At 37.0% G+C, this 12,033-nt stretch overlaps 1 protein-coding gene and 1 non-coding gene across 2 annotated transcripts; one reads left to right on the plus strand and one right to left on the minus strand.

Moving 5' to 3' along the window:
- The first annotated feature begins 1,429 nt into the window (after positions 1–1,429).
- LOC122085324 lies at positions 1,430–1,536 on the plus strand. Its single transcript, XR_006142098.1, has one exon. It is a non-coding gene; the product is annotated as a small nucleolar RNA R71 (small nucleolar RNA).
- Positions 1,537–9,159: 7,623 nt separating this feature from the next.
- LOC122083867 lies at positions 9,160–10,710 on the minus strand. Its single transcript, XM_042651780.1, has one exon. It carries the CDS (start codon positions 10,449–10,451, stop codon positions 9,396–9,398), a length of 1,056 nt encoding a protein of 351 aa, XP_042507714.1. The 5' UTR covers positions 10,452–10,710; the 3' UTR covers positions 9,160–9,395.
- Positions 10,711–12,033: the final 1,323 nt, after the last annotated feature.

Genomic DNA, 12,033 nt, shown 5'->3' on the forward strand with positions numbered 1-12,033 from the left:
TAAGGCATGCTCAACATAGGTGTTGCCTATGACACAAGATATGGTAGGGCTCCCTGGATCCTTATACTTGGTTGCTATGGGCTGAGTAATTATGGAACTAATGTTACCTGCCAAGAACGCCTTTTTGGGCACACTAGTGATACGCTTGTGAGTACACAAATCTTTCAGTACCTTTGCATAGGCGGGGATCTGGGATATGACATGCAAAAGAGGGATGTTCACTTCTACCTTTTTGAAGACTTCTAAAATTTTATCCATGGAAGCAGTCTTCTTTTTGCGTACCAAGCGATTAGGAAATGTAATAGGATGAACATAAGGACTGTTAGGGATTTGCCCATGTTCAGAAGAATCATTTTTGGTTTCCTCACCCAAATCATCTTTAGTTTCAGAAAAATCTTTAGGGTCATCAGATGAACCTGGAACAAGAGACACATTTGTGTCCTCAATTGAAGAAGAGTTAACAGGAGTAATAGATGGGGAAGATTTAGGAACGCTCTGTAGGTACTCTCTACCACTCCTAAGGGCATAAACAACATTACATTGGTTAGAGGGCCCTTGTTGAGTCTGACCTTGTACTATATTCAGTGGTGCATTAGTTGGTCCTTGTGAACTAACAGGCTGATGATGCCTAGGGTTAGGCTCTGGTTGACTGGGTAAAGTTCCTTTCTCCCTCTCACGCATAATTGAGACAACTTGAGTGAGTTCTCTCGTAAGATTTTGATGGCTTGTCATGAGGAGGGCCATATTTTTTTCCAAGTCACTAATTCTACTTGCCTCTCCAATGTTGGTAAACCCAGGGGGTTGCTGATAAGATGATAGGAGAGGGGCCCTAGGAAAACTCGCCTGAGGTCCTACATTTGACCTAGGAAAAGTATTTTGAGAAAAAGATTATTGTGAAAAGGGAGGCCTTTGGGGTCCAGGTTGACCTTGATTATAGAAATTGGAAGGTCCTGCTTGGTTGCCCTGATTCCAAGAGAAATTTGGGTGATTTCTCCATCCTGGATTGTAGGTGTTACTATATGGATTATTCTGGTATAAGGCATTAACACTATCATTAGAAGTGCCCCCAGAAGTGTTGGGGCATTCTTTTATGACATGTCCAGGGGACTGGCTCCAAGCACAAATCTTAACCAAATTGACTGATGATGGCTCTCTAGGAACAATAGCCTCAATCCTCTTGATTAGGCTATCCAAATGGGCTTCCTTGGCTACTATCCCATCCACAAAATATCCTTTTCCTCCTATGGTTCTTTCACTCTCTTGGGTTGATTCCCACTCACGGGTTTTGTCAGCTAAGTCAAGTAAGAATTCCCATGCCTTTCCTTCATCTGTAAAGGATGTGAATCCCTCAGGGCACATAGACTCTATCATTTGTTTAGTTGGGTAATCAATACCCTCATAAATTATTTGATATAAATGCCATAAGTCTAGGCCATGGTGAGGGCATTCTTGGAGTAGATCCTTGAATCTCTCTATAAGTTTGGAAAATGACTCACTAGGCTTTTGCCTAAATGGAAGGATATCACTTCTAAGCTTATTGGTCTTGTGAGTTGGGAAAAACTTCTTAAGGAAGACAACTGTGAACTGTTCCCATGAGGTTATGGAATTTGTGGGTAATCCATACAACCACTTCTTAGCTTGGTCTTTCAATGCAAAAGTGATAAACCTAAGCTTAACAGCATCATCAGAAAGCTGTTGGATCTTAATTAGAACACATACCTCTTCAAATTCCCTTAGAAATAGGTATGCATCCTCAAAGGTCAACCCATAGAAGTGGGGCAACATAGTGATGTATTGAGATTTGAGTTCAAAATTATTGCCCTGGGCTTGTGGTAGAACTATACAGGAAGGTTGGGCTGTTCTAGCAGGGTAGAACCTATCTTTTAGAGATTTAGGTGAAGGGTTATGCTGTTGGTCTCCCATATTGAAGGGTTTTAAAGAGAGCAAACGTATAGGGTCACTACTTGTTGGATCTCTTCTTTCTAATCGATTCTTAGTATTACGTACCCACTTAACACTCATGCAACAGAAAAACTTCCCACAACTAAAGTAAGACAAGCACAAAAGAATGGATAGCAAAACTTTTTGATGATTTTTTTGATTTTTTTTTTGATTTTTTTTTATTTTTTGATTTTTTTGATTTTTTTGATTTTTTTTTTGCTTTTTGGGAGCTTACCGGCAGGGATCCGGGGTTGCTCAGGTCAATTCCTGAGGTACTGCTACAGGCGAAACCTGTCTTTATCATACTGTGAGGCATAACGACCTCCACTGATACAACTATTATTGCAAGTTGTTCTTCTCAGGAATTCAATAAAAGAAAAGGAAAAATATAAAACAAAGCAAACAAAGCACTCCGATTTACGAAAAGAAAGTAAAAAATAACATGGAACTATCTCCCCGGCAACGGCGCCACAAACTTGTTTGAGATTTAAAATGTAACCGCAAGCGTACGGATCAGTGTAGCCACGGGTCAAACACAGGGAGAGCAGCCACCTTATTTTTTATTTCTTTTAATAATGCGAAAGTGAACTGATTAATGGTTGTGATCTAATTCTAATTACCGTCCTAAAAATAACGTCCTAACCATTCGTCATCTAAGAATTTAAAGATGCAAGCCACATAATTAAAATTAAATAAATAAATAACTGAAAATAAACAACCCACGCAATTAAAAATAAATAAATAAATAAAGGAAAAAAATGCTGAAATAAAAATAAAGTAAAAGAAAGGGGATAAAGCTAGAGAGAGACTCACAAGTAGGTTTCTCTACTTAGCCCGAGGGATGCATCATAATATGAGCTTCCCTACTTGACCAGAGAGTCACTCTTATAAGGGTTACTCTACTTGGCTTTAGGGAAAGGGAGACAATTAAAATAAAAGCAATAAATTGATGGTTCTATGGCTAGGAGGGGCAAAACCAACACATACACTAGCCATGAACCTTGGGGGAAAGGAATAGCAATAATGTAACGACTGAAAATAAAAATCCTAAATTAAGAAAGAAAGGGTAGTCAGAAGAGGGAATGAGAGGGGGGAGAGAAGACTACTGAAGGAGCCTACTTACTTGAATCAATGCTTGAACTTGAAAAAAAAAATTGCTCCACGGTTCGTGATCTTGTCACCTAGATCTAAGCCTAGAACTATAACTTAAAAAATTACAACTCAATTGCATAAATCATAAACATAAAAAGAACTGAATAAAAATAAAAGAGTGCTTGCATTAATTGACATAAAAAAACTATTACAAAAGTGATTAAAGCAAAAATAGAGAAGAACTAAAACCAAAGAGTGAGAGAGGGAGAGAGAGAGCAACTAAAAAAAAACTAGAAGAAGAATGAATTGTCTCTCCTCCTCTTACATGAGTTGTATTTATAGGGAATGGGGAGGTAGGGTAACAAATTTCTCTTTCCTAAAAGGGAGAAACCCACAATTGATTGTGAGATCTTTTGAGTCCAAAAGTGCTAAGATGGAGGAGAGAGAAGAGAGAAATAAATTTAGAGAAATTTTTTTTGCTTATTTTCTTTCCTCTTTTTTTTCTAATTTTTTTTCTTCTTTTTCTCTCTCCTAGGGACGATTTTTTTCTTCCTTTGTGTGATTTGGACAATCTTTGGTGATGATGTGGAGGAGAGAGAAGATTTGGACAATCTCTATTTCTCCCTTTTTTTTTTCTTTCCTTTTTTTTTTTTTCTTCTTGCTTCCACGATTTTCCTTTCCTTTTTTTTATTTCTTTTTCTTCTCTTCTTGCTTCCACGATTTTCCTTGCTTCTAATTTGATGTGGAAATCCCCTCCATGCCCTTAGTGCTTTAAGTGAGTGAAAAGCATGAAATCTTCAACAAAATTCTCTAAAAAAAACAATCATGAGATTCGAACTTGAGACCTCTTGGTGAGCAAGGGAATTTTGTACACCATAGCTCACCAACTACGCTAGGTAGTTGTTGTTACCAAAAACGAATCTTCAATCAATTAAGGATGTAGTCCATCGATCCTTGTTGGTATTTGGAGTATTCCTTGTACCTCTTGGACAATTGCAAATAGGCTGGTTCTGCATCTCGGTTCAGTTCTGATCCATTATTCTTTTTCTGACCCGAAAAGAATAATCATTTGTACGAGTGACCAAACGAATATGTACTTTTAATTGAACACGTCTATCTTGCTCAGAATTTTATCCTCTTCGCAACCATGAAAAGAAATAGGACCTCTTTACTTGTAAAATTGAAGATATAGCGCCCGATAGTCCTTAAGGCCTTGAAAATATAAAACCTGCAAAAAGAGAGTAAAACCCAAGGTAGCTCCATTCTAAATATGTAAAATGCATGTTTTACTACCCTAGATTTCACACATAAATGTGCTCATCACCCCCCCCACCACAAAAACCCCCCTCACCTCACCTCACCTCAGGCTGGCTCCTATAAATTGAATTGTGAAGTTGCGCGTAGAAGGCAATCCATATGGATGAATGAACTTCATCATCAGGAACCACTTAGGAACTGCACTGGCGGCAAAATCTAAACCATACTCTTTCAATTCAGTCCTGGAAGGAGAAGCTATGGCCATCAAATGTCCGTCTGGATCAGGTGGAATCTCAGTGTGGGTCAGGTAACATAAGAAAACCATTCTCGTACAATGACCTAATCCGGATTCATCAAATGTGTTATGCTTCAGACTATTATTAACTACATTGATGAAAGGATCCATGTGGAGTCGGACAACAAATATATCATCTCCTACCTTGCAAAGAATGTTAACCAAGTGCCTATGGCCATTACCTAATTGTAAATGACATTGTCCACCTCTCATCCCTTTTTCTGCCATGCCTTTTCACCCATATTCCCAGAGACAACAATTGTTTAGCCAATACTCTGGCTAGGAAGAACCTATCCTAAATGTGTAGGATAGATTGATTACTCTCCACTCTAGATTCAGGATTCCTGTAATTCTAATGTCACTCACTTTTTGAGTATTAATGAATAGTCCAATTTTTCAAAAAAACGAAAAAGAATAGTCCTATTTTGAAAAAGAAAAAAAAACCTAATTTGTTACAAGCTTCTAATAAGTCTTGATTCAATCTAATTAACAACCATGTCTACTTAATCTGATCAAATGAATTCACATTCAAAGTGAGAGGGTTTCCCATGCTACCCGTGTAAAAAGAATCTCCTATGCTACACCATCGGTAGCACACAAGACGATATCATAGGTATGAGGCCCACAATGGTCAAGGAGGAAGAAAAAAAATGAATAACAAAAACCATGTGAGAAGACATAGAGACAGCATGAGGATCTTTTTCCCATGATCAAATTCTATCTATCTAGGTCGGAACCAAATTGATGTCATGTTGGTTGAACCAGTTAATAAGGGGGTCATAGGTCAAAGACATCATAGATAGATTTGCTTAAAATCAAATTTGAGCAGCTAAAGTGGAAAAATCCACTTTTGTGTTGGCCAAGACAGATTCATCCTTACATAACTAAATTATAATATTGAGGTAACCCAGTTTTGGGTTCACCATCAAGTAATTTGTGATTATGTCATCCTTGTGTGCATGTGGTTAGACCATAAGGGTTCCATTGATTTTCTCAATTGTTACATCAAAATGGTTGTTCTATATGTCCTATGTGAACCCCATTTAATAATGCTCCTAAACACTAATTAAATCTCCTTATCACCAAGTTAACCAAGATGGAAATAAATAATTAAGTCAAAGCTTACATATTTAGAACTCTATTATAAAATTATTGTTTAAATTATTGTTGTCATTCTCTTTTTTTTTTTTGGATTTAATAACTAGATTCATTAAACTTACCAAGAAAAAACCAGATTCATTAAACTAGAACTTAGAATGTAACAAAAACATTCATGGATGTGATGAAAGGTTTCCTCCATTAGTCACCCTTTTTGACCCACTTGGATAATAACCTAGTTAACCATTTCAACTTTTATATAAATAGGAGAAAATTTCTGATTGACCATACGTCATGTAAACTCAATTCAATCATATATTCTTTTTTTTTTTTTTTTTTCGTCATGTAAACTTGATTCATCCATATTTTTCCTCACCCCTTTCTTTTAGGGGGTGTTCTAACTCTATTCACCGATATCACATACAATGTATTAGATTCTTCCTCTTGTAGTTTTAAACATTGTAAAAGAAAATTATATTATCCATGATATTAGAATTTTATCCTACCAAGTGACAAACTCATTTTTCTCTAAAACTAAGATAAATATAGAAGACATCATGGGATACATTTTTTCTAGAACTATTTTTTTCTTTAATACAATACAAAATGTAGAGAGAGAGAGAGAGAGAGAGAGAGAGAGAGTTTTGGGCTTAAGACGAAGACCCAAAGCAACCCCAAAAGACCAAAACCCATTTTCGTGGAACTCTATACCCTCATCCATTCTTTAATCCATTGATATATAATAATTTCATTTAATTAAAAAGTCTTCCGAGTAACCCAAACAGAACCAGACCCAAGCATGCACCCATCCATGAAACTTCCCTACTATTTTGGCCCTAAAGATCGGTTCCTAAAATATTATCCTCTCATTGGGGAGTGGCATTTACGTCTTATATTAGTTAATGTTATCATCTTGATTAATCAAAGAATATTAGGGTTGGTTTGTTTAGGTTTTGTTGTTTAAGTCTTTCATATATATATATATATATATATATATTTAACTAATCTTGAAAGTAACCAAACAATAATTCAGATTCCTTCTTCCACTCGTTTAGCAAAACTAAAGGGAAATTTCGGTCTGATTCTAAACGCTAAGATAGTTTAAACCATACGAGCTCAGGAAGTTTCCTCTAAGCTGCACCTATAGACTTGGGCTTAGGTGGTGGTTGGTTCAACAATATATCCCCAACAAAAGGAAGAGATTAGAAAAAACAGGGCCAGTGGGGAGAGAAGGGCCCATCTGGGATGGCTTCATTTTTGAGTGGTGTAAGGAACATACTTTATTGATAATGGATTGAGTTTTCCTTCACCCGTGGAAAAAGATACGTGTACGCCAAATTTGTATAGTTAAGGATACCTTTTTTCTTTCTTTCATTTTTTAGAGAGAGAGAGAGAGAGAGAGAGAGAGAGAGAATGAGATTGTTGTTAATATGAAAATGGCTTTCGTTAACATGTTAAGCAAATGACACTCTATTTTAATTTGAAGTGCAATTCTCTATTTAATATAACTTCTTTTTAACCATTTTATCAAATATTCAAGGACCAATTTTCCTTGCACCCATGGTGATTGGGAATTCATTCATGGTAGGGGTTGATAGCGCAAGAACAATATTGGGGCGAGGGACGTATTTCCATGAGGCTGTGTGATCAGGAAAACTTTGTCCAATATGTAATATCCATAATTTTTTAAGAAAAACTTTGATAGGTCAATTAAATTGAGCAATTGGTGCAATTTTAAAAAATTAAACTGCAATTCACCTGACTTTATCCCTCTAATGTGAATACTGGCTAGATCGGCCGATTCAGCCAAGGTTGATGAGCTGATCTCAATTCTGGTCCGATCGAATCGGTTGATTAGATCTATGTACCAATTCTATGATCGGTTCTGGTCGATTACTTACTGATTCAACCCGATTTCAATTCAATTCAATTCTGATTGAAATTGGTGGGATCCGATCCAAATTCCAATTCTGGATTCTTGAACCCTGATCTACCTCTAAAATTGAAAGCTTATCTTCAAAATTACATTATCTTTTTACTGGTGCAGAGGTAGGTGTGCCTACCAGCAAAGGAGACAAGCTCTCTAACCTAAGCTGCAATTATAAAACAGTAGGAGGGATAAAAGAATGAGAAAGTATTTGGTTTTCTCGGCCTTGTTGTGCCACATGGAATGATGATGTAACAATTTAAATTATTGAATATTTAATAAATAATTTTGATTGTCACTTGTCAACTTTTAGTCTCAAATTCAATTATATAGACTTTCAGCATTTTTATGTACCATTACGATCTTTTATCCCAATAACTCAAAAGATTAGGAATAACAAAAGATAATACATATCAATATTGGAACAAAGAACATCTGCCTAGCACAATTACTACATAGTTGGTGAACCACTAGTCAATAATAATCGCTTGTCCCCATAGCTCAAGTTGTTAGGAAAACTATACAACAATGTATATATATACACAATACTATCGATATTTTAACATATGAATCAAAATAGCGTGGGATATGCCTGTCCACAAAATTTTCAATCTAACTACCTCATAACCTTTCCAATGTTTCCCGCACAAAATCCCAACCCCTTTCCTACAATAAATTCATTTCCCAGGGTCTTTACTTCAACACCCAAACGTCCAAACGGAACCTATATTAATTCCTAAATCACAAGTACATAATTCATTTAAGACTCATAATTCAACTCATAAATTGTGTTACCCAAAAAAATAATAAAAAAAAAAAATTCGACCCCTAACCCTAAGTCATAACTCATAACCAATGTTTCCTCTCTATCTATATATATATATATATATATATTTAAACAAATTTTGGAATTAAGTAATGATGAAACAAAACCATCTGGCCTTGCCAGACAGAATCCGCCTGTGTCTGTCAATATACCCTTTTAGTATTCTCCCATCACACACAAAACACAACCTGGCAACCGTATGGTCCGTTACTATTCCTCTGCCCATCGAGCAGGCAGGCGGCAGGCCATGAGAAAATACATAAACAATGCCAGAAGCAACGGCAGCAGCAGAGCAACCACACGCCAACTGTTTTCTGGTCAAACGGTCAACACTGTTAATCTAACCTCATCTCTTTCCGTGCCCCCATTACTGGATCATGTACCACTGTTTTCCCTTTCTCTCTCTCTCTCTCTCTCTCTCTCTCTCACATATCGATTAATGGAGAAGCACCCCAGTTGCCCAATCACAATTCCCCATTCACCAGAACAACAAACCACCCACCTCATCTCACCCCACCCCACCCCATCCCATCCCCTCTGCTCCCAGAGAGGAGGGAAGGGGAAAATAAACTCACAAAAACCCAAATCAAAACCAGACTAAAACCACAACTATTAATCTTCATCTTCATTCTGATTTGATGATCAGTATTACTTGTACAAACTCATTCAATCAGATATATTAAATTATCACTTGAAAAATGAAAATTGAAAAGCAATCATCACTGCCAAAAACAGAAAAAAAAGCTTTTTTTTCTTCCATTAGTAGTGGTAGAAGATGATAAGCCATCAATGATCAATCTGTTCTTTTTTTTTCTATAGTGAAGGAACAATTTATTCAGTTATGTTCATGAACAAATGGGTTAGTAATGAATCTAAAAATCGAAATATTACCAGACCAGAAGAGAATCTTCCATGGAACAAAGAATTAACAAAAAAGAATTCAGTTGAAATCAGACCCTTCAGTTCTTCCAAGCATAAACGAGTAATGAAAACCCAGATGGGCTCTGCAATTCCTTCTCCTCTGTACTAGCCCATTCCATCACAGAAGAACTGCAACCCGACGAAACTGAAGACATCGACGATGACGATGAGCTCCCGGTCTTCAACAGACTCTTCTTCATCTTCTTCCACTCGAACCCATTCATCCCAAACCCACACAGCTGCTGTTGCTGCTGCGGCAACATCACCATCCCTCTCTCATCCTCCAATTCCTCCATTTTCTCGAATCTGAACATGAACACCGCATGCCCATTCTCAGCATCATCGAACAACCAATTGTAAACGTCCCAAGAAATCTGAATCGGGAACCCATCCACTTCAATCCTCTCATTACCTCTGAACTTCCACTTCAATCGCTTCACCTGCAAAACCCTCTTTCCTTCGATACTGAAACGGAGCATGAGCTCATCCCCTGAACCTACTCTGCAATCAATGGAGATATCTCTGGTTTTACCCCCAAATCTCGCTTTCGTAGTGTAATACTTGTTGCCCACAACATGCTCCCTCCTCAGAATCAAAACCTGGGTTCTCTCTGGCTTCCTTGCTCTGGTTCTGCTGTAAGCTTCCTTCAAGGAGTCACCCACGACAAGAGTCATCTCGCCGTCGATGACAACAGCGACGTAGGACCCAGACTGGGGTTCTGGGTCTGAATTAAATTTGACTTTAGTGAAATCCCAGAAGATTTCAACCTTCTTTGTTGGGCTTCTAAGATTGAATCTCTTCGAACCGCGTCTGCGCCAGAAGAGAAAGGGCTTGATGTAGAGGCGGAAGGAGGACAGATCCTCATCATGGTCGTCGAATCGGAGGTCGATATGGAGAGCCCTGCCGATGACGTTACGGCACCAGGTGAGAGCAAAGACGCCCAAGTCGGTGTGATAGACACAGGTGGTGAGGTTCGTGCCGCCGGATGTTGGCGGCGGCGCCGGTGGCTCCTCCGTTGATGGGTCAAGATCCATGGGTTGAGTGGTGGAACGGAAGCAAGAAACAAAGGAAGAAGAGGAGGAACGGTCAGACATCTTCTTGTGTCTCGTGGGGTTTAGGGTTTTTAACACAGAAGATTTGGGTATAGGAATAGGAAGAAGAAGAGGAACCAGAGAGAAGAGGAAAGGGAAGGGAGAGAGGAGACCAAGTGACTTGGAATTTTAGATGAAAGGACCACTTTTTTTTGTATTATAGCTTTTGGCTTGTGTGATTTGCTTTTAAATAAGAGATGATTGGATGGACTGAAGAAGAGAACAGTGCTATCAAATATTTATGTGATCCATCTGATATATATGTTTTGCGTTGTTCTATTTGGACTTTGGAACTTTGAATAGTTTTGGGTGGCTGAACTGATTTTCTTCCCTTAATAGGTAAGTGTCTATGAAATTTCTTTTTGAATCACAATTTCTGTTTGGATTGAGGCCATTGATTCCTTTTTCATGTATGAACTATGAGAGGGAAATGAAAATATTGAGCGTCTAAAACAAGGGTCTATTGAACACAAAAACCATGATCAGGTGGTTTGAGAAAGGTCTCATAAGTTGTATATTTTTTTTTGACTTGGGCCAATTTACCATGTAAAACCTATTGAGTTAGAATTTTCAAATTTATTTTCTATGACCATTTCAATTTGATTGGCAAACGAGGATCCACGTAGCCAAATTCCAATTGGGATAAAGGTAAGTTGGGTTGACTTATATGATATGAACCAAATAAGAGATTGTCTACATCTTTGTCAATACATATAGATAACTTTCTTTCTTTGGCCATATGAGCTGCCCTAGTCACTATTGAGATTGTACATCTCAACTTACAAGAAAAAAAAAAAAATAACATCAAATTTAGACATAATATTAGTAATACACAAGAGATTATCAAAAAATTCTCACGACCATCATTGTTGATTGATTTGAGTTGACTTATATATCAATTGAATTATAGCTCTTGTTACTTGAGACTTGTATTTGGTTTGAATCATACATCTTATCATTTATAGCCATGTAGTAGCAATTGAACCAATATTTTTAAGGAACATCCAGAATAGTTATGATTTATCCTTCCCCATGGTAGATCTTTTCTAGTGTTACTTGAGATGTCGACGGAATTCAAAAAATAAAAAATATTTTTAATTCTTTTTAGGTTGTTCTAAGTGTCACTATACCTAGTAAAATATAGTGTTTTACTATTTATCACTTGAAAATACATGAGTTGATCTATGTGATAAATGACTAAACATACTATTTTTTTTATAACTTTGCATACATATCAATGGCCAAAGTTAGTCTAAAGTAAGCAAGTAAAGTTGTTCAAACTCTGAATCAAAGTTTTAATAAAATTATCAAAATGCCATCAAATGGAGATGAATAAAAAACACAAAATGGCATCTTTTTTGTAATTTTAGCTACTCTCTATTCGTTTGAAGTTGAAACTGTACCATGAGATGCTTGCATAATCCTCTATCATATGCACCAACTTATGTCCTACCAAGTGGTAAATAGTGAAGTATTATATTTTACTAAGCATAGTGATGGGAAAGAGAACCCCTTTTTAATGACATTAAATTGGATACTGATGTGAATTTTGTTTTCGTAGTTATTTCGACTAAATTATTACAAT

This window comes from Macadamia integrifolia, chromosome 7 (assembly GCF_013358625.1).
Source record: "Macadamia integrifolia cultivar HAES 741 chromosome 7, SCU_Mint_v3, whole genome shotgun sequence".
NCBI classification, from domain to species: domain Eukaryota; kingdom Viridiplantae; phylum Streptophyta; class Magnoliopsida; order Proteales; family Proteaceae; genus Macadamia; species Macadamia integrifolia.

Excerpts from the sequence above, each read along its gene's own strand:
- LOC122083867 (XM_042651780.1), bottom strand. The coding sequence starts at position 10,451 with ATGTCTGACCGTTCCTCCTCTTCTTCCTTTGTTTCTTGCTTCCGTTCC.